This window comes from Carcharodon carcharias, chromosome 7, assembly GCF_017639515.1.
Source record: "Carcharodon carcharias isolate sCarCar2 chromosome 7, sCarCar2.pri, whole genome shotgun sequence".
Classification (NCBI taxonomy): domain Eukaryota; kingdom Metazoa; phylum Chordata; class Chondrichthyes; order Lamniformes; family Lamnidae; genus Carcharodon; species Carcharodon carcharias.
In genome coordinates, this window is record NC_054473.1 from 132,496,888 (window position 1) to 132,521,783 (window position 24,896).

General features: G+C 38.8%; 1 protein-coding gene across 4 annotated transcripts in view; it reads right to left on the reverse strand.

Annotated features, from left to right (window-relative positions):
• The window catches only part of nfatc3a (nuclear factor of activated T cells 3a), a 158,841-nt gene that overhangs the window by 58,175 nt on the left and 75,770 nt on the right, over nucleotides 1-24,896 (reverse strand). For all 4 annotated transcript variants that reach the window (XM_041191395.1, XM_041191397.1, XM_041191398.1 and 1 more), the window contains 4 exons: nucleotides 22,832-23,004; nucleotides 21,179-21,319; nucleotides 4,332-4,387; nucleotides 3,209-3,335 (listed from right to left, as the gene is read on the reverse strand). In XM_041191395.1, coding sequence (XP_041047329.1) covers nucleotides 3,209-3,335; nucleotides 4,332-4,387; nucleotides 21,179-21,319; nucleotides 22,832-23,004 — 497 coding nt within the window. The remainder of the gene's footprint in view (nucleotides 1-3,208; nucleotides 3,336-4,331; nucleotides 4,388-21,178; nucleotides 21,320-22,831; nucleotides 23,005-24,896) is intronic.

The window sequence follows — 24,896 nt, forward strand, 5'->3', positions numbered from 1 at the left end:
ATAAATGATAAGCCTATTGGCTTTTCTCATCTGTAACCATCTTGTGGCTTTGTCTTCACAGCACACCTCCCATGTAGTGCAAAAAAATGGGCTTCTAGTAACCTTATCTTACAACTGCCTCACCAATAATCAGATGAGAATAAGACAGCAGTTTAAAAGAGCAGCTCAGCTACTCCCTTGAAATCCAGCCTATTCACATCATGGAAAATACTTTCTCATTTCTCAGATTTGACAAAAGGGGGGAGAACTAAACCACAGCATCAAATGTAAAATCCAACAGCCACTGATGACAATTTAACTGTCAATTACAGCCACTTTTCTCTTCCTTCTCCCCTCCCTGTAAATATTTATCCCAAAACTCCAATTCCTTTAGAACAGAATTATGCACAAAGAGGCAAGATACAGCGTGGTCAGCCTGACTTTTTAACATGTGAACAAAATCTGTTGCAGTATTGCTTATCTAACTTGTACATGCATTTGGTATCAGAATTTATTTTTAAAGGTGAATGAACAGCGCCAGAGTTCATTAGACATGTCTGTGTCCATTTTATTTCCATGAGCTTTTGCAAAGCTAGTTGCTGCAACTGGGATGTTGCAATGGCATGATGTCCTCTACAGGGCATCTGGGATATGTGGTAACAGCACAAACAAATGCATCTTCTTAAAGCAATCAGATTGAAAATTTGTTAATGAACAGCACAGATGCTGAGTTAAGTGTAAAGTGGAATAGTGAATACAATCTCAAATCAGGTACAGAAAGTGAAATAAAAAGGGGAATATAAGGTTGGATTGAGAGAGAGAGAGAAAAGAGAGAAGGTAATGTGGTTTATTTTTTAAAAATCTTCAAAATCTCAATACCTGTAAAAGTAAATGTTTAATGTGTGAGAGAGATTGTTTGGTAGTAATCAAGTAGTTAAACAGACTAAAATGGACAAGCCCTAACATTGTTATTTTAGCCCACATAAGAACTAGGAGTAGGCAAATCAGCCCCTTGAGCCTGCCCCGCAATTCAAAACTCATTTTGGCCTCAACTCCAATTTTCCACCCTCTCCCCATAACCTTTCAACCGTTTACTAATTTAAAATCTGTCTATCTCTTTCTTAAATTTATTCAGCGTCCTGGCATCCATTGCGCTCTGAGGTAGTGAATTCCACAGATTCACGACCCTATGAGAAAAGTAATTCATCCTCATCTCTGATTTAAATCTATCACCCCTAAAACTACGGCCTCTCATTCTAGAATGCCCCACAAGGGGAAACATCCACTCCACGTCTACTTTGTCTATGCTCTTTAGCATCTTATATACCTCAATTAGATCTCCTCTCATCCTTCCAAACTCTAGCGAGTATAGGCCTAAACTGCTCAATCTCTCCTCTTAAGACAAGCCCCGCATCTCTGGAATCAATCTAGTGAACATCCTCTGAACCACCTCCAATGCAACTACATCCTTCCTCAAGTAAGGGGGCCAAAACTGTGCACAGTACTCCAGGTGCAGTCTCACCAATGCCTTGTACAGTTGCAACAACACTTCCTTATTTTTATACTCTATTCCTTTAGCAATAAATGCCAAAATTCCATTTGCCTTCTTTATTACCTGCTGTACCTGCATACTAGCTTTCAGCGATTCGTGCACGAGGACACCCAGATCCCTCCTGCACTGAAGCATTCTGAAGTTTCTCTCTAATTAAATAATAAGTTGACAAAGTGGGGCATCTTAGACATCCAGATTTTTGGATTTAACTGTGTACCTGTACTTGCCTAAAGTTGCTGTCCTTTTTGTGCAAAATTTGACAGTGGACGCCATCAGTCTGTTATTTTAACAGTAAATTCTGGCCCAATCTATTGAAAATGTAACTACATTTCCCAGTATAAGAAAAAAGCCTTAATATTGTAAGTCAATCATTTATTAAATATTCTCTTCTGGTCATTCTTTTTTGCTTGAAAGTAGCAGCAATTACCATTTCATGTGTCACACCTCAATGGATTGCTGCCAAACCAAATAGTCCAATTGCCAGTACATACAGAGAAATCAGGTTCTAAACTGTAGTATAGAAAGAAAAATAACCACATATGCTGGAAAACATTGGGTGTCCTAATTTCTGCTGAACTCGTTACCCTCATATATTTCACTTTAGATTTGGGAGCGCCACGATTGTATTAGTTTTCCCTCAATCCCATCATTCCTGTCTTTTAATGCTTTAATTCTACAGACAAGTTTTTCCAACATCTGCAATGAATCATTTATGAATGTATTTTCCTTAAGAGAACTGTAACAATGGGGAGAATTTTCTCCCCCACAGGTGGGGCGGTCAGGAATGGGTGTGGAGCCGATTGCTGCACGCAGTTGGCTGCGCATTGCCATTTTACGTGGGCAGGCTAACTAAGGTCCGCCCAGCATGACACGCGCTCAAGCACTACCTGTGCAGTTTGGGGGGTGGGTTGGAGGAGGGAGAGTCAGGGCCTGCACACTTTAATGCATGGGCGCGGAAAAGTGCAGAAATCTCCTTGAGGTAGATCAGCTTTAAAGTTTAAAATAAAGAAAGTTAAAAATTATTTACACATGTCCCCTCATGTGACAGAATCACATGAGCTGGGACATGTTTATGAAACGTTTAAAAAATATTTATTAATTTAATAAACCATCCGCCCATGGATGAGGTTTCATGAAAAATGCGAAGGCCACCTGGGCTCTTTGCCTGCCTGCCAACCTTAAGGTTGGATAGGCAGCCCTGTCAAATTGGTTAATTAGTTTATTAATGGCCTTTACAGGTCTTTGACAGTTCGGGCGCACAGCCGACTCAGGTGTGCGCTCGCCAAATGAAAGATGGCAATGACGCACTGTGACGTCAGGATGCACGCCCAATGTCACCCTACATCATTTAAGCATCAGCATGTGGGGCCTGCCCTCGCATACCAAACATAAAATTTTGCCCAATGTGAAATAGCAAAGCTATTCCAATTTTCAGATACTGAACTGCTGGGCAGGGGAGATCAAGGTTTGCATCAACCCAGCATACTACCCTGCTTCTTTGGCAACATTAATAAAGAAAACAATTCATTTTATTTGAAGACCAAGTCAATGATTCAGTACTGAAATGACAATGCATATTTTATTAAAAATGCATTGTTTTGTAATTTTACTGAAGAGAAAATACAATTCCCCATGTTTCTGCTGTCAAAATTAAACCAACTGAATGAAATGATTTACCTGGCATGTAAGTGAAGCGTTGGGACTGACTTCTTTTTCTCTTGCCATTACAAACATAAAATTGAACTTGAACTGCAGACGTAACATTTTTATTGTGGTATGGAGGGACTTCAACAACAAGATTAACCTGAAACAAGACAACTTCAAAGAATAAGTTCAGGCACAATTGACTTTCCAATGTTTAAAGTAAATAAATGTATTTATTCATTATCAAGATGGTTTTTGAATATTGAACAGCAAATGAAGGTCAGCTATAATAAAACTGAAACAAGGATTCTTGGTATCTTTTATGTTTCCCTTCACTGCTTGATGAAACGAAGAACAGGTTTAGGAGATGCTGGGAAGATCAAAACTGAACTTCTGGTTTTAAAATAATGAAACATCTGCCAAATACTCAAATGATTTAAAATTAAAAATATAAATGGCATCCAGAAAAATAGGTTTTCCGTAAAACTCACACAAAATTTTCCAACCAGAAAACAAAGGATTCTGATCAGAAGTAGGATAATGGCAGCATAATGGAATTTGGCTGAGTTTAACAGACATGGTAACATTATCATTGGCATAAGAACGCAATTTCTAATATCAATCCAGATTAACATTTTGAAGACTCTAGCCAATTTTTATTTTTGAACTAAAATACTAAGAATATGACTTATTTGCAAAACTAAGCTGAAGATTTAATGTGTGGATTTGTAAAATTCTCCAATGTTACTTGAAGCACCAGAAATATTTTTCACATAATTTAAAAAAATAATTTTTCAAGATGAATCTCCTCTTGGTCAAAATTAGTCAAGAAGAAAGTCAACTTTGAAATCAGGTTTCATTCCCTTAGCTCATAAGGTAGTAAAGTGCATTAGAAAAAGTTAATCAAAAATACCAAAACTTCATGTTCCAACTTCCATTGCTGAAGTCCACATGGATAAGGGGGAAACTAAATCAAGACTGCTTTTCATCTTCACAGTTCATGCAGTTCAGCATCATCTGGACAAAGCTTTGAAAAATTTTCTTTAATCTTCTCACATTCATCCAAACTGTGATAAGCAACCACTAAAAACATATACAAGGCTGTCTAAATTTTATTATACTGAATAACATTAAAAAGGAAAATTAAATATCTTACCCCTTGAAATTTCTCCCTGATAATTTTTCCTTCTACCTCCCATTGAGGGCGTCCATCTGTAGAACATATTAGAGCAATCTGAGAATTTACCTATAAAAATGATATTGTATCTTTGCAACTGATAAGGAACTGAAAAACTTAGTAGCATGGGCACAAACAGCCCTCTGAATCTCCATCTTTGTGATCATTATTCTCATGGACTCTCACAGGAACATGATCTTGCAGTCAGCTAATATTCACTTTTCTTCAAGGTGACTGGCCAAAGGACAAGAAACTACTTGAATTTTTACATTGTACATAGACACACACTCACGTATGCTAGATATGCATATCTCTGTCCAGCATGTGTGCCCAAACACATGCCTGTGCACAGACATCCAGGCTTGCATTTATATAGTATTTTACCACATTTCTCAGCAACTACTTAGTGCATAGTAATATCTCAGAAAAAATAATTCTGTGAATGAACACTGAATCTCTGGATAATGTTAGTTGCGTGATAACCACTGGCCACAGTACAGGGAGAATTTCTGCTCTTTAAGTAGTGCAATGGGATCGTTAACATTCAACAGATTTTGGTTTAATGCCTCATTAGAAGGATGGCATCTCTTGACAATGGAATAATTCCCGAGTATTGCTCTGGCTATCAGCTTAAATCACATGCTCAAGTCCACGAGAAGGGTTTCAATCCAAAACCTTTCAAATTCATAGCCATGTATTATCAATTGAGATAGACTGGCTGACACAATTACTTATTAACTCAGCCCAGACCAGGGATCAAAATGAGACTCTCCTGGTTTATAAAAGTCAGTAGAAGAAACTCATAATGACATACATAACGTTTTATGTTCTAAAAAAAAAATACCGTTTATTATTTTTTATAATTATTTGTGTTACTTTTAAAGTACGATCTTCATTCAGCATTTCAGTTAGTAACTTTTAACAACACATCAGATTCAACATTTATGGAAGCTGAAGAATCTGCAAAGTTACTTTAAAAAAAAGCACAGAGGGTGACATGGTTGGAAGCCTTGGAATTCAGCCAGTGCTTGCAGAAGAGACCAAGGAAATGAGAAAACCGTTGGTCTTTAGCTTATAGTTTCAAAATATTTTAAGGCAAGCAAAGTTCCTTGATCATAAATCAGAAAGCACTTCATAATACTGAACAAAAATAAAAATAGCTGGAAAAACTCAGCAGGTCTGACAGTATCTGCGGAGGGGAACACAGTTAACATTTCGAGTTCGTATGACTCTTCAACAGAACTACGGAAAAACAGAAAAGAGGTGAAATATAAGCTGGTTTAAGGGGGGGGGGGTGACAAGGAGAGCTGGATAGAGGGCCAGTGATAGGTGGAGATAGCCAAAAGATGTCATAGACAAAAGGACAAAGAGGTGTTGAAGGTGGTGATATTATCTAAGGAATGGGCCAATAGGTAACATTAAAGGTAGAAAGCAGGATGAGCAAGGTATAGATAGCCCTAGTGGGGAGGGGTGGGGGGAAGGGATCGAAATAGGCTAAAAGGTTGAGATAAAAAAATGGATGGAAATCATTTAAAAATAATAATAGAAATAGGTGGGAAAAGAAAAATCTATATAAATTATTGGAAAAAAGAGGGAAGGGAAAGGGGGTGGGGAAGGAGGAGGGAGTTCAAGATCTAAAGTTGCTGAATTCAATATTCAGTCCAGAAGGCTGTAAAGTGCCTAGTCGGAAGATGAGGTGCTGTTACTCCAGTTTGCGTTGAGCTTCACTGGAACAATGCAGCAGACAAATGGGCATGAGAGTAGGGCGGAGTGTTGAAATAGCAAGCGACAGGGAGGTCTGGGTCATGCTTGCGGACAGACCGAAGGTGTTCTGCAAAGTGGTCACCCAGTCTGCGTTTGGTCTTTCCAATGTAGAGGAAACCACATTGGGAGCAGCGAATGCAGTAGACTAAATTGAGGGAAGTGCAAGTGAAATGCTGCTTCACTTGAACTTCATAATACTGTCCAGAGGCATCCTGTACATTGGAAGTTGAAAATTGTTCCCAATACTCAAGAAAGAATAATTTTGAAAAGAAGATTGAAGTTTTCACAATACTTCCCTGGGGAGAGGTTCCCAAATATTTTTCTTATTGCATCTCACTAATCCTGGAATTGAAAGCTAGCCTCAGTAATGGTGACAATCCCTGTTCACTTATCAACTTTGTTTAACTCATTTCGTAGTTCCCAAGTTGCCTTACCAGATTCTAATCATCTGTAAATTTGGCTAGTTGCATTGAGTTTTTGAATCAATATCCTTCATGTAGATCAGAAGCTGTTGAGGTCCCAGTCCAAATCTCTGAGGCAACCATCCTAGCATTATTTCCCTTGAATGTCCCTACTTTCTACACTGTTCCAACATGCTTCATCCAATTGCACATAATTTCATGTTTTCTACATGTACATTCTATTGCTAGGAACAATTATATTCACTACCAGTGACTACGATTATAAATTATTCTTACGATCTGTTTTTTTTAAAAACCACATTATACAACTTAATACTTTTCTGCAAAAATCATTGCAGAATCTTGAGTATGCCCTAATGCTCATAAAACAGAAAGATTCTAAACATAGTCTCAACCGTTAACACGTTTGAATTTTCCTGCTAGGAAAAGGAAAACAGTATTCACATTCATGTTGATTTGACCTTTTTTACTCAATTATGACATTATAATGGAAAAATCAGTTTAAACTCGTCAGCGTTTTCAGCACGACACTTCTACAATTTTGATATGTGGTTACTGACCCAGAATACAGGAGTCAAGTTCTAACACTGTGGAATTTTTTTTTTTGCTTAGGAAGAATGATAATTATTTGGGCTCGATAGTGGCCAAGTGAAGATTTATGATTAAATACTGACCTTTAAAATATAAAATTATTCACAAAATTGTTCTAAAAAAATGAAATACTTGCCAAAATTGCCGACATTTTAAAAAAATATTTAAAATCATTGGCATAACCAATTTAATTGCGGTAAATGGCCACCTACTTAAAATATTTGGCAAATGAACTATTTTACTGAACTAAATGCATTTATGGGGGTCTGTTAACTCAAGCTGGCTACAGCATAGTGCTTAAACAACAGCAATGGCATGGGGTCAGTCCTCATGTCAACTGAGGTAGCCCTTGAGGCCTGCCTCCTCTCCTTAACCTATTGTGCTATTATACACAGGGGAGAATTTTCTCCCCGTCGGGCAGGCCAGTCAGGAGTGGGTGCGGGGCTGATTGCCACCCGCGATTGGCTGCGCACTGCCATTTTGCGTGGGTGGGCCAATTAAGGCCTGCCCACCGTGACGTGCGCCTGGTTGCGCTGAGCACTACCTTTGCGAGCAGGAGGAGGAGGGAGAGTCGGGGCCCTGAGACATGGAGCCGCCTTAGTGAGATTAAATTCAGTTTTAAAGTTTAAAATAAAGCAAGCTAAAAATCATTTACACATGTCCCCTCAAGTGAGCTGGGACATGTTTATGAAGTGTTTAAAAATATTTATTAACTTAATAAACCCTTCATGAAACCACATTCTGCCCCTGGATGAGGTTTCGTGAAAAATGCGAAGACCACTTGGGCTCTTTTGCCTGCCCTTCAACATTAAGGTTGGACAGGCAGCCCTGTCAACTTGGTTAAGTGGTTTATTAATGGCCTTAACAGGCCTTTTACAGTTCAGCAGGTGTGCAGCCGCCTCTGGTGCGCGCCCACTGAACAAAAGATCAAAATGACACACGGTGACATCAGGATGCACGCCCGACGTCACCGCATGTCATTTTATGCGTCAGCATGCGAGGCCCGCCCCCCACATGCCGAACAGAAAATTCTGCCCATAGAAATGTGTGGAGACCCATGAAGGATATTGCAAAAAAGTTTGAAGAAATTATGAGAATTTTATATTGTACTTGTTAGTTCATGAATAGCAACATAAAAAAAAAAATTTGATTGTCTTTTTTCTCTCTGCTAGATACCCAGGATAAAGAGGGCATTACATGAAGAGAGAGATATGCATTTACATAGCACTTTTAACATAATAACCCATTCCAAAGAGCTTCACAGAAGCTTTATAAAACAAAAATTTGACACCAAGCTAAATAAGGAAATATTAGACCAGGTAACCAAAAGCTTGGTCAAAGAGGTGATTTTTAAGTGGTTTCTTAAAGGTTGAAAAAGAGAGATGGTGGGACACAGGAAGGAATTTTAGAGCTTAGCACATTGCAGTTGAAGGCACAGCTACCAAAGGTGGAGCAATTAAAATCGGAGACACTCAAGATGCCAGAATTAGAGTGCAGATGTCTTGGAGTGCTGTGGAGCTAGAGAAGATTACAGAGATAGGAAAACATAGGTCATGGAAGGAGTTGAAAACAAGGTTGAGCATTTTAAAAATCAAAGTATTGTTTAACCAGGAGTTAATGTCAATGAGCATAGGGGTGAGAGGTGAATGAGACTTAGTATGCATAACAACACAGCAGCAGAGTTTTAGATGGCCTCAAGTTTATGGAGGGTAGAATGCTGGAATTCGCTCAGGATGCCTTGGAATAGTCAAGTCTAGAGAGAACAAATGCATGGATGAGGGTTTCAGCAGCAGATGAGCTGAGGCAGGGACAGAGACAGGCAATGTTACAGAGGTGGAAACTGGTAGTCTTTGTGATGACATCGATATGTAGCTGGAAGTTCATCGCAGGGTCAAATATGACACCAAGTTTGCAAACAGTCTGGACCAGGGAAATGAGTATATAGCAAAACCAAAGACAATAACAGCTCAGGAATTATTTTTAGTTATTACTGCATCACATACCACTTCAATTTAGAATATTTTCTGAGCGACAAAAAATTGAAGCCACGCCCTAACACCAAATTATTCTCAGTCTGCGTGTTCTATTTTCCAATTAGGAAATTCATATTAATGTTATCTAAATTTTACACATCTTCAAATTCATTTCCTTATTAGATAAAGCAAATTGCATTTCTTGCACTCAATTTTAGCCTCCTTGGAATGTCTTCCAAACAACTGAATGTTTTTAATTTAATTTCACAACTTGGCAAAGTGGGATTTGTCTTTAAAACCTCTGGTTTCTTCATTGACCAACATCTAAGCAGGTAACTATTAACAAGACATGACTGACTCCAGCCTCAATGTCCAAGGTCAGCATCTGGGTATCTAATTAACAGCTCTTCCCACCCCTACTTGCAAATATCAATCGTCCCTAAGTGAAACTAAAAGATCAAACTCTTCCCAGACTTAGGCTGAGCATATTTTCAGTCAATGACTTAAACATTATAGAATGTTGAAAAAAAATAGATTTTTGCCTTCCCCTTGCCATTTTGGTACTTCTAAGTTTTCAATCTACAGTCACGGCTTTCAATCTGAAGTCACAGTATGCTCTAGTAATTGTGGTTTCACAGAAGCAAGTTAAGAACTTTGACTACTTTAAATGATCTTTGCCTTGGACGCAGGCAGCCAAAAACTGTCCATAGTTGCTGGAATCCCATCACCTGAGCTCATGTGAAATTTTCAACAATCTCTAGATAGAGAATGATGTAGAGAAATTTCTTGCACCATTTTGATCATTATATAACCAAAATATTGGATGAGTTTAGTGATTATTTGTATAATTTGTTATTTTACTTCGAGTTGGGTGCACTCTGGATTGATGAAGGATATTGCAAAAGAGTTTGAATAAAATATGAGAATTTTATATTGTACTTGTTAGTTCATGAATAGCAACTTCAAAAAACAAGATTTGATTGTCTTTTTTCTCTCTGATACCCATGCCTCAATGGCACTTCAAAGCATTTAATTGGTTACACTTAATCAGATAGGCACCACAACAGATTAGAGATGATTTGAGCCAATTTTGAATTTCTTCAATCATGGAATTATTTTTAGTCACTACTGCATCACATACCACTTCAATTTAGAATATTTTCTGAGCGACAAAAAACTGAAGCCACCATCTAACACCAAATTATTCTCAGTCTCTATGTTCTATTTTCCAATTAGGAAATTCATGTTAATGTTATTTAAGTTTTACACATTTTCAACTTAATTTCCTTATTAGATAAAGCAAATTGCATTTGTCGCAATTTCTTGCATCATACAGATGAGTGATGTTTTAGAACTGTGACACTTTTGAAATGTGCTGCAACGATTCCAAACATGATGCCTTTGAAAGGTGTGACATGAAGAATGTGCTTAGGCGTAACTCCCAAGGCATTTTAATGATAAGTCAAATAATATGCTGTTTTAAAATGGCAGGAATGCTTTATCATGTTTCACACATTTTAATAATCTGCTGCTGTTTAAAATAGTCCATTTGATTAAGTCTATCAGCTGCAAGTAAACACAATCCCAGAACAATCAGAGTTTAATAGCTTGTTTGTTGAAGGATATTTGCAGGTTTGATATGTCTGTAAATTCCCACATCCAAGTCAAAACAAAAATTAAATAACTATTACTGATTTTTTTCCCCTCATATTTTAGATCTTTGACAAATCCTGTTAAAATTTCTACACAGCTAGGTATAGACACCAAAGCACGCAACTTTTCCTCTTTTTTATTAACATATCCTCCACATATTGTAATATCTCAATGCCAATGAGCAAAGCCAGGAATACATTTACCTTTAAAACTTTCAGTCAGATGATGTGACTGTGAGCTACTTGTGCATATTACTTACAACAGTCATATGTGGCCTGAAGAGGCAAAGTAAATAGAAGCAAATAAGAGCATTTATAAGAGCACAGGAAATTGCTGCAGGAGTAGGCCCCACAATCCTGCTCCACCTTTCGATAAGACTGTGGTTAAACTTCTACATTAATTCCAATTTCTCACCTGATTCCTATATCGTTTGATTCCCATATCGCTTGATTCCCTTACTGCCCAAAAATCTGAATCAATCTCAATCTTGAATATACTCATCAACTGAGCATCCACAGCCTTGAGGTACATAGTTCCAAAGATTCACACCCCTCTGAGTGAAGAAATTTGTCATCTTAGTCCTATATGGCTGCACCCTTATGCTGAGACAATGAGCTCTAATTCTAGACTTTCCAGTCAGGGGAAACCACCTGTCAGCATTTACACTGTCAAGCCCTCACAAAATCAATATGTTTCAATGAGATCGCCTCTCATTCTTCCAAAGACCAGGGAATTTGGCCTTTTTTCTCTTCATTCCTCATGGGACAACCCTCTTATCCTGGGAATCAGTCTAGTGTACTTTTGTTACAACCACACCAAGATAATTACATCCTTCTTTAGTTAAGGAGACCAAAATTGTACACAGCGCTCCAGGTGTAGTCTCACCAAATCTCTGTATAAATACAGGAAGGCTTCCTTACTTTTATACTCCAACTCCCGAGCTGTACCTGCATGTTAACTTTGTGTGATTCATGTACAAGGACCCTCAAATCCCTCTGTACACCAACATTTACAAGTTTTGAAAAAATTCTGCTTTTTCATTCTTCCTACTGAAGTGGAGAATTTCACACTTCCCTACATTATAGTCCATATGTCACCTTCTTGTCCAATAGTCTATATCCTTTGTAGTTTTTTTACATCCTCCTCATGGCTTACCTTCTCTCATAACTTCGTGCAGGTCGATTATCCTTTATCCAAAACCCTTGGATCCGATTGCATTTTGGATTTCAGATAATCGCAGTTTTCAAATGCCACATATAGGCCTAGGCCTATTTGCATTACAATGGCCTAGGCTAGTTATAGTCTAAAGTAAATAAAATGGCTAGAAAAATAAGATGTACCACTGAATAATAAATACTGGGTGCGGTCGGTGAGGGTCATGTTGGCTCGGGCCACAGACTTCCCGTGCTAAAGACTGATGAGGTTCAATGAAAGTTCAGTTTTTGGATGTGTTTGATGTTGCGATTTACGATAAAGGATACTCGACATACATCATCATCAAACTTGGCTAAATTACATTCTTGTCTCCTCATCGAAGTAACTCATATAGATTGTAAATAGTTGAGGCCCAAGCACTGATCTTCATAGTAATAATTACATCCTGCCTTCCTGAAAATAACCCGTTTATTCCAAATCTAAATGTTCTGTCCATTAACCAATCTTCAATCCTCACAAGTATATTATCAACCAACCCCATGAGCCCAAATCTTATGCAGCAACCTCTTGGATGGCACCTTGTTGAATGTCTTCTCAAAATCCAAATATATTATATCTGTACCCACTGGTTCTCCCTCATCTACCCTGCTAATTATACCCTCAAAAAGCTCTAGCATATTTGACAAACACTATTTTCCTTTCATAAAACCATACAAACTCTACCTAATCATATTGCGATTTGCCAAGTGCCCTGTTACCACATCCCTGATAACAGATTATAAGAACATAGAAAATAGGAGGAGTAGACCATTCATCCCGTCGAGCCTAATTTTTTTTTCCAATTTCCCCACCACTGCTATCAAACTAGCTGGCCTTGTTTTCTATCTTCTTCCTATCTTGAACACCAAGGTTACATTTGCTATCACTGAGACCATTCTAGAACTTAGGGAATTCTGGGATATCCTAACCAATCTCTGCACGATCTCTTTTAAAACCCAATGATGTGGACCACTGGGTCCAGGGGGTTTATCAGCTTTTAGTCACGGTTTTTTTTTTAGTGCTTTTCCTTTTCTAATTATTTTTAAATTTCTCACTCTCATTCTTGACTCTTCACAATTTCTAGTATGGCCTTTGTGTCTTCTACTGCAAAGCCAGATACAAAATATTTGTTTCATATCTGTTATTCCCTTAGTCCGCATTATAATTTGCCATATCTCTGCCTCCAAAGGACCCATGTTTACTTTCATTAATCTCTTCCTTTTTATATCCTTGTAAGAGTCTTACAATCTGTTTCATTATTTATTGCTACTTTACTCTTATATTCTATTTTCTCCCTCTTTGTCAATTTCTTGGCCATCCTTTGCTGAATATTAAAACACTCCCAATCCTCAGGCTTATGGTTCTCTTTGACAACATTGTAAACTTCTTCTTTTAATCTAATACTATCCTTAACTTCTCTAGTTAGCCACAAATGTACCACTTTTCCACAAGCATACATAAAAATAGGAGCAGGAGCAGACCATATGGCTCAAGAAGCTTACTCCACCATTCAATGTGATCATGGCTGATCCTGAGCTTCAACTCTACTTTCCTGCCCATTCCCATATACCCCTTGATTCCCTGAGACACCAAAAATCTGTCAATCCCAGCCTTAAGTGTATACAATGATGGAGCACCCACAACCCTCCAGGGCAGAGAATGCCAAAGATTCACAACCATTTGAGTGAAGTAATTTTCCCTCAGATGGGTCTTAAATGATCGGCCCCTTATTCTGAGACTGTGCCCCCTGTTTTAGATTCCCCTACCAGCGGAAACATTCTCTCAGCATCTACCTTATCAAGCCCCTTCAGAACTTTATACTTTTCAATGAGATTGCCTCTTATTTTTCTAAGCTCTAGAGAAAATACACCCAAATTGCTCAGCATAGGCCAACCCCTCATCCTGAGACCAATTTAGTGAACCTTTGCTGTACCACCTCTAACGTAAATATATTCTTTCTTAAACGTAGAGACCAAAGCCCTGTACAACTCTAGCAAGATGATTTTATCCCTGTACTCCAATCCCCTTGCAATAAAGGCCAACATGCCATTTAACCTTCCTAACTGCTTGCTGTATCTGCATGTTAATTTTTGGCATTCTTTGTATGAGCACAAGTCTCATTGAACATCAACACTTACAAGTTTATCACTTTCTGAAACATATTCAGCTCTTCTATATTTTTTGGCCAAAGTGAATAACTTCACACTTCCCTAAATATTTGCATCTACCATCTTGTTGCCCACCTACTTAACCTGTCCATTTCTCTTTGCAGCCTCTCTGTGTCCTCCCCACAACTTAACTTTCCACCTAGCTTGGTATCATCAGCCAACTTAAGATAAATTGCTCTTTGTCTCTTTATCTAAGTCATTAATATAGATTGTAAATAGCTGAAGCCCCAGCACTGACCCTTGTGGCCATCCACCATTTGTCAATTTGAAAAAGTTCTTATCTGTTCGCTCTCTGTTTCCTATCTGTTAACCAATCCTCTATCCATGATAACATAATACCTCCAACTCCATGCGCATTCATCTTGCCCATTAATCTCTTGTGTGGCACCTTATTGAAAACCTTTTGAAAATCCAGGTATACTACACTTACTGATTCCCTTTATTGCTCTTGCTACTTACGTCCTCAAAACATGCCAATAAATTTGTTAAACAAAATTTCTCTTTAGTAAAACCATGTTGACTTGTTCTAATCATGCTATGCTTTTATAAATGCATTGTTAACACTTCCTTAATAATAGATTCCAGCATTTTCCCAATAACTGCTATTAGATTAACTGGCCTTGAGATTATTCAATGGCATTACCATTGCTGAATCCCCCATTATCAACATCCTGGGGGTTACATCATTGACCAGAAACTGAACTGACAAGCCATACGAATACTGTGGCAACAAGAGCAGGTCGGAGGCTAGGAATCCAGCTGCAAGTAACTCACCTCCTGACTCCCCAAAGCCTTTCCACCATCTACAAGACAAAAGTCAGGAGTACGATGGAATATTCCCCATGTGCCTGGATAAGTGCAGCTCCAACAACATTCAAGAAACTTGACACCATCCAGGACAAAGCAGCCCACTTGATTGGCACCCCATCCACAAACATTCACTCCCTCCACTGCCATGGACGCACAGGGGCAGCACTGTAGGAACTCACTGCGTGGACTGCAGCGGTTCAAGAAGGCAGCTCACTACCACCTTCTCAAGGGCAATTAGGGATGTGCAACAAATGCTGGCCTAGCCAGTGATGCCCACGTCCCATGAATGAATGAAAAACCCTTCCAATCTGATGGGATCATTCCCAAATCCAATGAATTCTGGAAAATCACAGCCAGTACATCCACTATCTTGGCAGCTTTTTAAAAACATCATTCATGGGATGTGGGCTTTATTGGCTGGGCCAGCATTTCCTGCCCATCCCTAGGTGCCCTTGAGATGGTGGTGGTGAGATGCCTTCTTGAACTGCTGCAGTCCATGTGGTGCAGGTACACCCTCAGTGCTGTTAGGAAGGGAGTTCCAGGATTTTGACCCAGCGACAATAAAGGAACGGCAATATATTTCTAAGTCAGGATGGTGAGTGACTTGGAGGGTAACTTCCAGGTGGTGGTGTTCCTATCTATCTGCTGCCCTTGTCCTTCCAGATGGTAGTGGCTGTGCATTGGGAAGGTGCTGTGGAAGGAGCCCATCTCCTTTAGAATCCTGGGATGTTGACCATCAGGCCCCAGGGAATTGTTAGATTTTGGTCCCTTCGGCTTCTCCAATACTTTTTCCCTGTGATATTAACTTCCTCTCTCTTTTTAGCTCGTAGTTTACTGTCTATTTCTGGAATGAAACTTGTGTGTACGCTACTGTGAAGACAGACAAGTTGTTCAGCGCCTCTGCCATTTCCTCATTCCCCATGATAATTTCTCCTGTCTGATTCTAACAGACCAACATTAACTTTAGCTACTTTCTTCCTTTTTACATGCTTTTAAAAGCTTTTACAATCTGTTTTTATATTACTGACTAGTTTACTTTCATATTGTACTTTTTATATCAATTTTTTTGTTTGCCCTTAGCTGGTCTCTAAAACATTCCCAATACACAGCTATGTTTTAACAATATTGTAAGCCCTTCTTTTAGTCGCATACTATTCCTAACTTCCTGAGTGAGCTACGTATGGGTCTTTCTTGCTGAGTTTTTGATTTTCCATGGAATGTATCTTTGTTGGACATTGATTATTTCTTTAAATGTTTACCACTGTTCATTTACAGCTACACCTCTTAGTCTATTTGCCCAATTTATCTCAGCCAGTTCTCATCTCATACCTATGTAATTGGCTTTGTTTAAGTTTAAGATTCTTGTTTTTGATTGGAGCATGTCACTTCCAAATTTAAGCAATGGCATTATGATCAATATTTCCCAGTGGATCTTTTACTAGGACATTACTAATTAACCCTGCTTTATTACACAATCTAAAGCATACTGATCCAAGAAACTTTCATGGGGCAGGATTTTGACCTTGGCGTGCGGGCGCGTGTCTAACACGCTGGAGCATAAAATAGCATGCAATGACATCAGGCGCCCGCTGACAATTAAGAGACCTATGAAGGCCATTAAAGTCTCAATTAGCGGATCTTTTGCTGCCCATCCAACCTTACGGTTGGCGGGTGGGTGAATCGGCCAGGTGGCCTTTGCATTTCTGAGGAAATCTCACCCAAGGGCAGGCTGAGATTTCCAAGATTAATTAAAAAAATGATTAAAATATGTGGACATAATTTTCAACATCCGTATGTTGAGGTGACTCATTCTGATGCATGGACATTGTTTCCGGCTTTTACATTATGTTTTTATTGATTTTAAATTCTTCAGCTCCCTGAGGCAGCTCTCTGCCTTCAGGGAGCTTTCCTTCCATGCTCCCATGCACCTGTGCTGACTTCAGCCCTCGCCCTCTTCCAATCCTACCCTGCAGTCATTAAGCGTTTTAGCACGCCTTTCACGTTGGCTACTGTTAATTGGCCAGCCAGTGTGAAATAGAGGTCGGGGGCCGATTGCAGGCAGCGGACCATTTCCCGACTGTTCCTGGGCCCGCCAACTGCGCCCGCGTGCCAAGGTCAAAATCATGCCCCATAAAAAACATTCCACAAACTCATCCTCTAGACCACTTTTGATTGTACCAGTCTATATGAAGATTAAAGTCCCCCACAATTATTACATTCCCTTCGTTACAAGCTCCAATGATTCATTGTTTAATGCTCTGTCCAACAGTTTAACTACCTTTAGCGGGCCTATAAATTACTCCCACCAGTGTTTTCTGACCAATGCTATTTCTAACTTCTACCCATACTGATTCTACTTCATGATCTTCTGAGGCCGGATCCCCTCTTTCTAAACTTCCAGTGGAGTTAGTAATTCCTCAAGGGAATGTATGCTTGCTGAGAATTATGAATTATTTCTTTAATTATTTGCTACTTGAATTGAATTTCCCAATCTACCTCAGTTAACCCACCTCTCATGCATCCATAACTGACTTAAAAACATAGTTTTGGGCATAACTATATCATTCTCAAACATAATTTGAAATTCTCTCCTCATATCTTCACTCTTCCCAGAGAATCCATGACTGTAAAATTAATAACCCTGTCTCATTAAACAAAAAAGTTCTAAAATAGCCTGTCCCCTAGTTGGTTCCTTGACATAGTGTTGAAAGGTCATCAGCCAACTACGTTAACTCTGTTTTTCTCTTCATTGATACTTCCTGACCTGAGTGTTTCCAGCACTTTTAGTTTTATTTCAGCTTTTCAGCATTTGCAGTGCATTGCTTTTGTGTTTCTAGTTATCTGCGTCATTTAGTCATCTATCTTGCTTTGTGCATTCAGATATAGTCTTTAGTTTTAACATTTCATTAATTTCCCCTGATATGACCTTGCTCACTAATGTCATTTTACCATTATTAAGTTCTCTGCCCCTTCCTGACACAATCTGCTTGATTTTATCCAAATCACTGTTCTGTTCTACAGTCATGACTGTTCTATTCAGGCTTGCAAAATTGACTTCACCTAAACCCACACCTGTTATTAGTTTAAAGTCCTATCTGGACCTTGATCTCAGCTCCATTTAAAGCCCATTTTATGATACTGAACCATCTCAAAATACTGCTGAGAAAAAGAGACATGTTGAAACTATTCATCTTACACTAATCAGGACACTTCACAAGATTACCAATATAAAGGGAAAACAACAAGTTATACTGCATGAGAAGAGAGTACTGATTGGTTGGCAAGTGGACTTTGTTACATATATTAACACACAGGGCCCTGTTCTTGGCAGGCAAAAAGAACATGAACACACATTGTGCCTGTTTTAGCTAAATAAAAAGTAATAACCATTTACTGACGCATTCCTTGGGGCAATACTTTGACCAATCAGGTTCAAGCTTTCTGGTTAAAATTTCACACAATGCTTGGCAGTTAACTGTCAGTCACCATCACTGCTGATTACTCCATGACAATGCCTCTATCAATCAGAGTGCACTTGCCAACCAATCAGCACGCTCTTCTCACAGTATAAATGTTGTTTTTCCCTTATATCGGTATTCTTGCAAAGTGTCCTGATGAGTGCAAGGTGAAAAGCTTTGACATGTCTCTTTTGCAGCAATACTCAAGTTTTGTACTAGCAAACAAATATTTATCTCAAAATACTTCATACAATGAATTACTCTAATTTGTATGTTCAAATACACACAGACTGACTCAGTTGCTTGCCAATCTGCTCAACCTAGAACCTTCTGACCTGGAAATTAAAAGCATTACAATTACGTCATGCCAACAAACAAGGTTGGAGAGGCCCAAGTGGGATGACCAACAAGAACACCACTGCTCTTTGATCAACAGTGTAAAGAAATAAGTTTACAACAATCCTGTTGTACTGTTCCACTGCTTAAAAATGTGCCAAGGCTGTTACTTTTACACAAATGCATCATCATCACATAATTCACCCATTACTAAGGATCGTTCTAGTCACTGTAGTGAAATACTAAGCAATATGTTGGCTGTTTGCTAATCAGTGATTGTTCTGCCTAGTCAAAATGTCTCTCCAGGATTTGAAAGATACAACAGCATCTGTTCAATTGCAAGGGTGTCAAACAGTCTGACACTGGGATTATAATAATTTTTGGTTATATGAATTTGAGACTCAAAAGCAGACTTATTAAGAACCTGCAGCTTGAACTGGTTGGATCTCTAAAATGCTCCTCTGAAAGGGCTACAAAACTTAAGGCAATTCAAAATTAAGCACCTAAAAAAGATGACATCTTGTCTGTGCCTTGATTAGAATTTTCAAATTTTACTTCTAAGTGTACTTCTATCTGAAAACTAGTTCATAATTTGTTTCTAAGCATATACCCTCAAATCTACTGTCCATACAAGAACAGGTTTTGCAGACCTTTGAGCGATGGGTGGACAGCTACCAAAAGCAAGTATTTAGTAAAATCACGAAAACTGCTACTAGCCTAAAGAGGTTACTAAATAGACTCAAAATAGATAGGTAGAAAATCGGCCAGATACTGTGGGCTGAGTTTTCCCAGCCCTCTGGAGATGGGCTGGGGAGCAGGAAGGGTGGTAATATGGCAGAGGAAAGAGTCAGGAGAGGTAAACCCTGGTAGCCTCCTAGCAGGTTCCTGGGAATGGGGGCCTCCTTTATGCAAGTGGGGACCCCATAGAATGCCCCTCCCTTTGGTTGCAATGGCTGCCCCCGCAGAAACGGCATCACTGCTACCCCATGAATCAAAACCCTGTATCTACCCCCAATTGTTGAAACCTGCCTCCTGTCCTGGCTTCCTCATGAACTTACCTGCTCTTCCAGGGCACCACTAGCAGTGCCACTGTCGAAGTTACTGAACCGTTGGCTCTCTGATTGGGCCGGCAGCAGCTCTGGCATGTAGGCCATCATCCTCAATTGTATGGCAGGCCCAAGAGCAGGCAAAGCAAAACTTGAAACAAGCCATAGTAGGTGATATTAGAGCACACGACCGAAAACTTGGTCAAGGAAGCAAGTTTTAAGAAGGGTTTTAAAAGTAGGAAAGAGAGTTAGAGAAGTGGAATGGTTTAGGGATGGAATTGTAGAGCTTGGGGCCAAAGCCCAGAAGGCAAGGCCACCAATGGTGAAACAATAAAAATCTTGCCAGGATTAGGTGACCATGGCTACTTTGAGGGGATGTGGGACTTGAGGAGTTTACAGAGATAGGGAAGGGTAAAACAATAGATTTAAAGTAACGGATGAAAATTTTTAAAAATAGAAGAGCTGCTTAACTCAGAGACAATATACGTTAGTAAATACAGAGGTGAAAGGTGAATGGGACATGGTGTGAGTAAGGACATGGCAGTAGAGCTTTGAGTGACCACAAGTTTACAGAGGGTAGAATGCGGGAGGCCAGCCAGGACAGCATTTGAACAGTCACATCTAGAGGCAACAAAGAGGTGGAAAAGGGCTTCATCAGTAGATGAGCTGGCACAGGGCAGAATCAAGCCAAGTTACAGAGGTGGAAAGATCCTGATGGGACTTGAAAAGGTGGATGTGGAGAGGATGTTTCCCCTTGTAGAAGAATCTAAAATTATGGGTCACTTTTTAAAAATAAAGGGGTCGCCCATTTAAAACGGAGATGAGGCAAAAATTTTTCTCGGAGTCTTTGGATATTTTTAAGGCAGAGGTGAATAGATTCTTGATAAGCAAGGGGGTGGTAGGTTATCGGGGGTAGGCAGGATGCAGATTTGAGGTTACTATCAGGTCAGCTGTGATCTTATTGAACGGTGGAGCAGGTTCAAGGGGCCAAATGGCCTACTCCTGTTTCTTGTTCATATGTTCGTATGAAACTGGTGGTCTTAGTGATGACATGCATATGTCTTTGGAAGCTCAGTTTTGGGTCAAATATGACACCAAGGTTGCAAACTCTGAGTTACATGAATCTAACAGTGGTAAACAGGAGCAAAGGAACTAAATATAGCCATGTAAATGACTCTGAGGGTACAGCCAATATAGTGCCAGTTAAAAAATTAAGAATTTATTCTTCTCAATTCTCCATCTGGTATACTGATTTTAACCAAGTAAAGGATAGCAAGGAAAAGAAAACAAGATTTGAATGTAAGCAAAACTGCATTTTGGGATGAATATCATAATTTTCAAAATAAATATAATTCTGGACAATCTATAGCTTAAAATGGTATCCACTGCAACTAGTTGCATAATTTCGTACCTGGGCCTTTTTCAAGGAAGACAATCTTAGATTCCGGTAGAAAATTGAAGCCATTAACTATCATTTCTTCTCCACCATTGACTGAGCATGAATTGATGCTGTACTTTTCAATCTGAGGAAGTTCCTGAGCAGAACGCTGGGCTGTAATAATCAAGTAACAAGATCACTGATAAAAAGACTTTTCAAATGCATATTTATTACATAATTGCGTGGAATTAGATAAGAATCAATGTGTTAAGAGTTACAGGAAATGTTCAAAAAAATTATAGTGCATAAGAATCAAATACACAACCATGTAAGTATTATAAAACTTAAATTTAAAAAAAATGTACAGGTGCAAATTTGTTTCAGTTGATTTTCCTGCTCAAAAGATGTGTCTGCTCTGTCCAAATACGCAGTCTATTCTAACACTTGGTTTTGCACTTTTGGGCATCCTCAATATCAACAGAGCATTTAGCAGCTACTATAAAGCATGGTTAAAAAGGATCCAAAACATTAAAGGAAAGTCTCAAATTAAATTCTGATGACGTTTCAGATGATTGAGATGACAGGATAGTCATGACAGTATAAAATGTTCAAATAAATAATCTGACTCAGATATTAGTCAATATGCTCATTTTTAAACTAAAGAATCCACAGCATTAGAAAAATCAATAAGTTTAGAAAAATTTCAGCAATTAATTAATTTTGTTATATAACATTACTCCTTTCAAAATGTGAAGGTGGTCACTTGAAAGGAAAAGACATTCTGAATGTGAAATAGTTAATTACCTAGGCAATAAGAAGTTTGCGTCAATACACAAGTAAACAATAGTACAACACAAATATGTGCTTCTCCTAGAGTTCCAGACAGTGTGAAGAAGAAACAATATTCAAAACAAGTTAGCAAAAATATTTGACATAGTGAACAGTGCCTAAGTATATTAACTCAAGGTAGCAGAGCTTGGATCCACCCCACAATACTCCACCTGATGATTCCCAAATCCAAATACTCTTGAGTAAATTACAAGTTGAGAACATTTCCCTGCGTCCTTACTCTTTCCTCCCACACGGCAAGGACTAGGACTGTCAATGATTTTTAGAAACTGTTTTTGTCACTTTTCAAGCTGACAGTAGCGCCATGCTAAATATGTTGGTACACAAGAAATAGGAGCAGGTGTAGAGCACACAGTCCATCAAGCCTGCTCTGGTATTCAATACAATCATGGCTGACCTTGGGCTTCAAGTTCATTTTCCCACCCGTTCCTCATATCCCTTAATTCCCTGAGACACCAAAAATAAGTCGACCTCAGCCTTAAACATATTCAACGGTGGAGCTTCCACAACCCTCTGGGGTGGAGAACTCCAAAGATTCACAACACTTATAGTGTCGTAATTTCTCTTAATCTCAGTCCCAAATGATCGGTTCCTTATCCTGAGAGTGTTCCCCTGTGAAATGAAATGAGGGGTGCATCAAATTTTACTATAAGCTTACCTCCCACAAGCTAATCATATAGTGCCTGACAACAACTGGCGGGAGGCACAGTCTCTAGACATCTACACCTTGCCAAATAAAACAGGTCACTAAAGCAGCAATGTCTGTGGGAGGATTTGGAAACATGAAGAAAAAAATGTAGGAAAAGAAAGTTTGACAAGTCTGAATTTAATACTAACAGCATTCAACAGGAATGGAAGCTGCTTGCAGTGAGACAACTTTTCCACTGGGCTGTGGGATGTGCACACGGAAAACAAGGCGAACTCTTGTATTTTTTCTACCAATGTCAGTTTCACCCTTGCGAAGTTCAATATCAGAGTTGCGTAGTTTCAAAATTCCTGCACAGTCAATGCTATAAAGAAATAACAAAACAGATTTGTAAAACACATGTTACATGAATCTAAATATGATCACTTTAAAGTGGTTTACATTTTAAATGGATTTTAAATAAAACTTGAATAATCAGCTGTCCCATATTAAAACAAAAGCAAAATATCCAAAAGAAAAACAGGCTAATACTGAGCCACACTAATTAGTTTGCTCCATGAGTAATATAAACCAACAGTCTGATTTTCACACTTCAGTCTGAGACACTGAAAAAGCAAATTTATGGTCGTTATCTTCAATTCTTGCTCAGTTTGGTGACATGAATTTTGAAGTGTGGACACAATGATACCTCTTCTGCAATTCAATAAAATTCACGGGAATCCAGCAATTTATAACAGCTTCTAAAGTGAATAGTTACTCAATTACTAACATATGTAGATATTAATTCTAAAGCTAACAACACAAATATAGTACATATTAGTTTTAAACTGGTGTGCTGCTTTAGAAGTATCATTCTTGAATACTGTAACAAAACTATGACTGCACTAACCAATCAGAAAAATTCAATGCACGGGATGTGCCGAAGCATAACTCAGCCTCCTATTTTACCATTACCGTTTTGGACATATCTAAGCAGCCCCTTCCCTCACTATTTGGAACCAAAACTGGTCATTCCGGTTTTACGTTTTAAAGTACTGGTTAAGCTGTAATACACCAGTAGGGATAAAGTGTATCAGGCAATTTCCCAGAAACTGGTTTCCACCCATCAATCCCTTCAGGATAAAATAAAAGTGCAAGCCTTGCTCGTAAAGCTTTTACTTCCCCTGCCCAATCAGACACACACAACTGATCAACATTTTCTTCCTGCAACCAGGCAATCAATATTAAATGTTTCTATATGGAATTTAACAATTGGTCCTAGTTAAGGCAGCCCTGCGACCGAGATAGAAATGAATCATGCCCCATTTTGAAGTGACATTCACATGTTTATATTCTAGGTATTCAGCCATGTAGTTTGCTTCATGCTAGAATGAACAAATTTTGGTGGTCATCAGCAAGTTATCCAAATCCTGTAAAAGAAACATTTTTGTCATGATTATGGAGTAGGTAGTGAGTGAGTGCTTTACATCTGTCCTCACAGAAGAGGATGTTGTCAATGTCACAATGAAGAGGGGGCAAAGATATTGAGCAGGATGAAAATAGTTAAAGAGCATATACTTAAAAGGTTGGCGAAAAGCCTGGTCCAGATGGGATGCATCTTAAATTGCTGAGGAAAATGAGGGAAGAAATAGCGGAAGGATTGGCCACAATCTTTTAATCCTCCTTGGATGAAAGAAGCATCAAGAGCACTGGAGGGTTGCAAATGTTACAACCTTGTTCAATAAGAGGGGAAAGGGATAAACTCAGTAACCACAAGCCAGTCAATCTCACGTAAGTGGTGAGGGAATGTGTGGAGATCATAATACAAAATTCATTTTCATGTAGAAAATCATGGGTTAATAAACGACATGTAAAGATAAGATATGACTAAATTGTACCTGACAAACTTAATTGAGTTCTTTGATGAAATATCAGAGGGCTGATGAAGAAGGTAGCAGTCGAGGTGTATATGGACTTTCAAAAAGTGTTTGATAGTGCATCACACAGAGGGCATTAACAAAATTGAAGTCCATGCCACTGAAGCAACAGCAACAGCATTGATACAAAATTGATTGAGTCAAAAAGCAGAGATAAATAGCTGTCTTTCAGACTGGAGTGAAGTGTGCAGTGGTGTGTTCAGTAGTGCATTAAGACCACTGCTCTTTATTAACGATGCGGACTTAGATATAAGGGGCGTAATTTCAAAGTTTACAGATAGCACAGGAGGCCAGAATTAGATGAACGCAGATATAATAATGTAAGAACATAATAAATAAT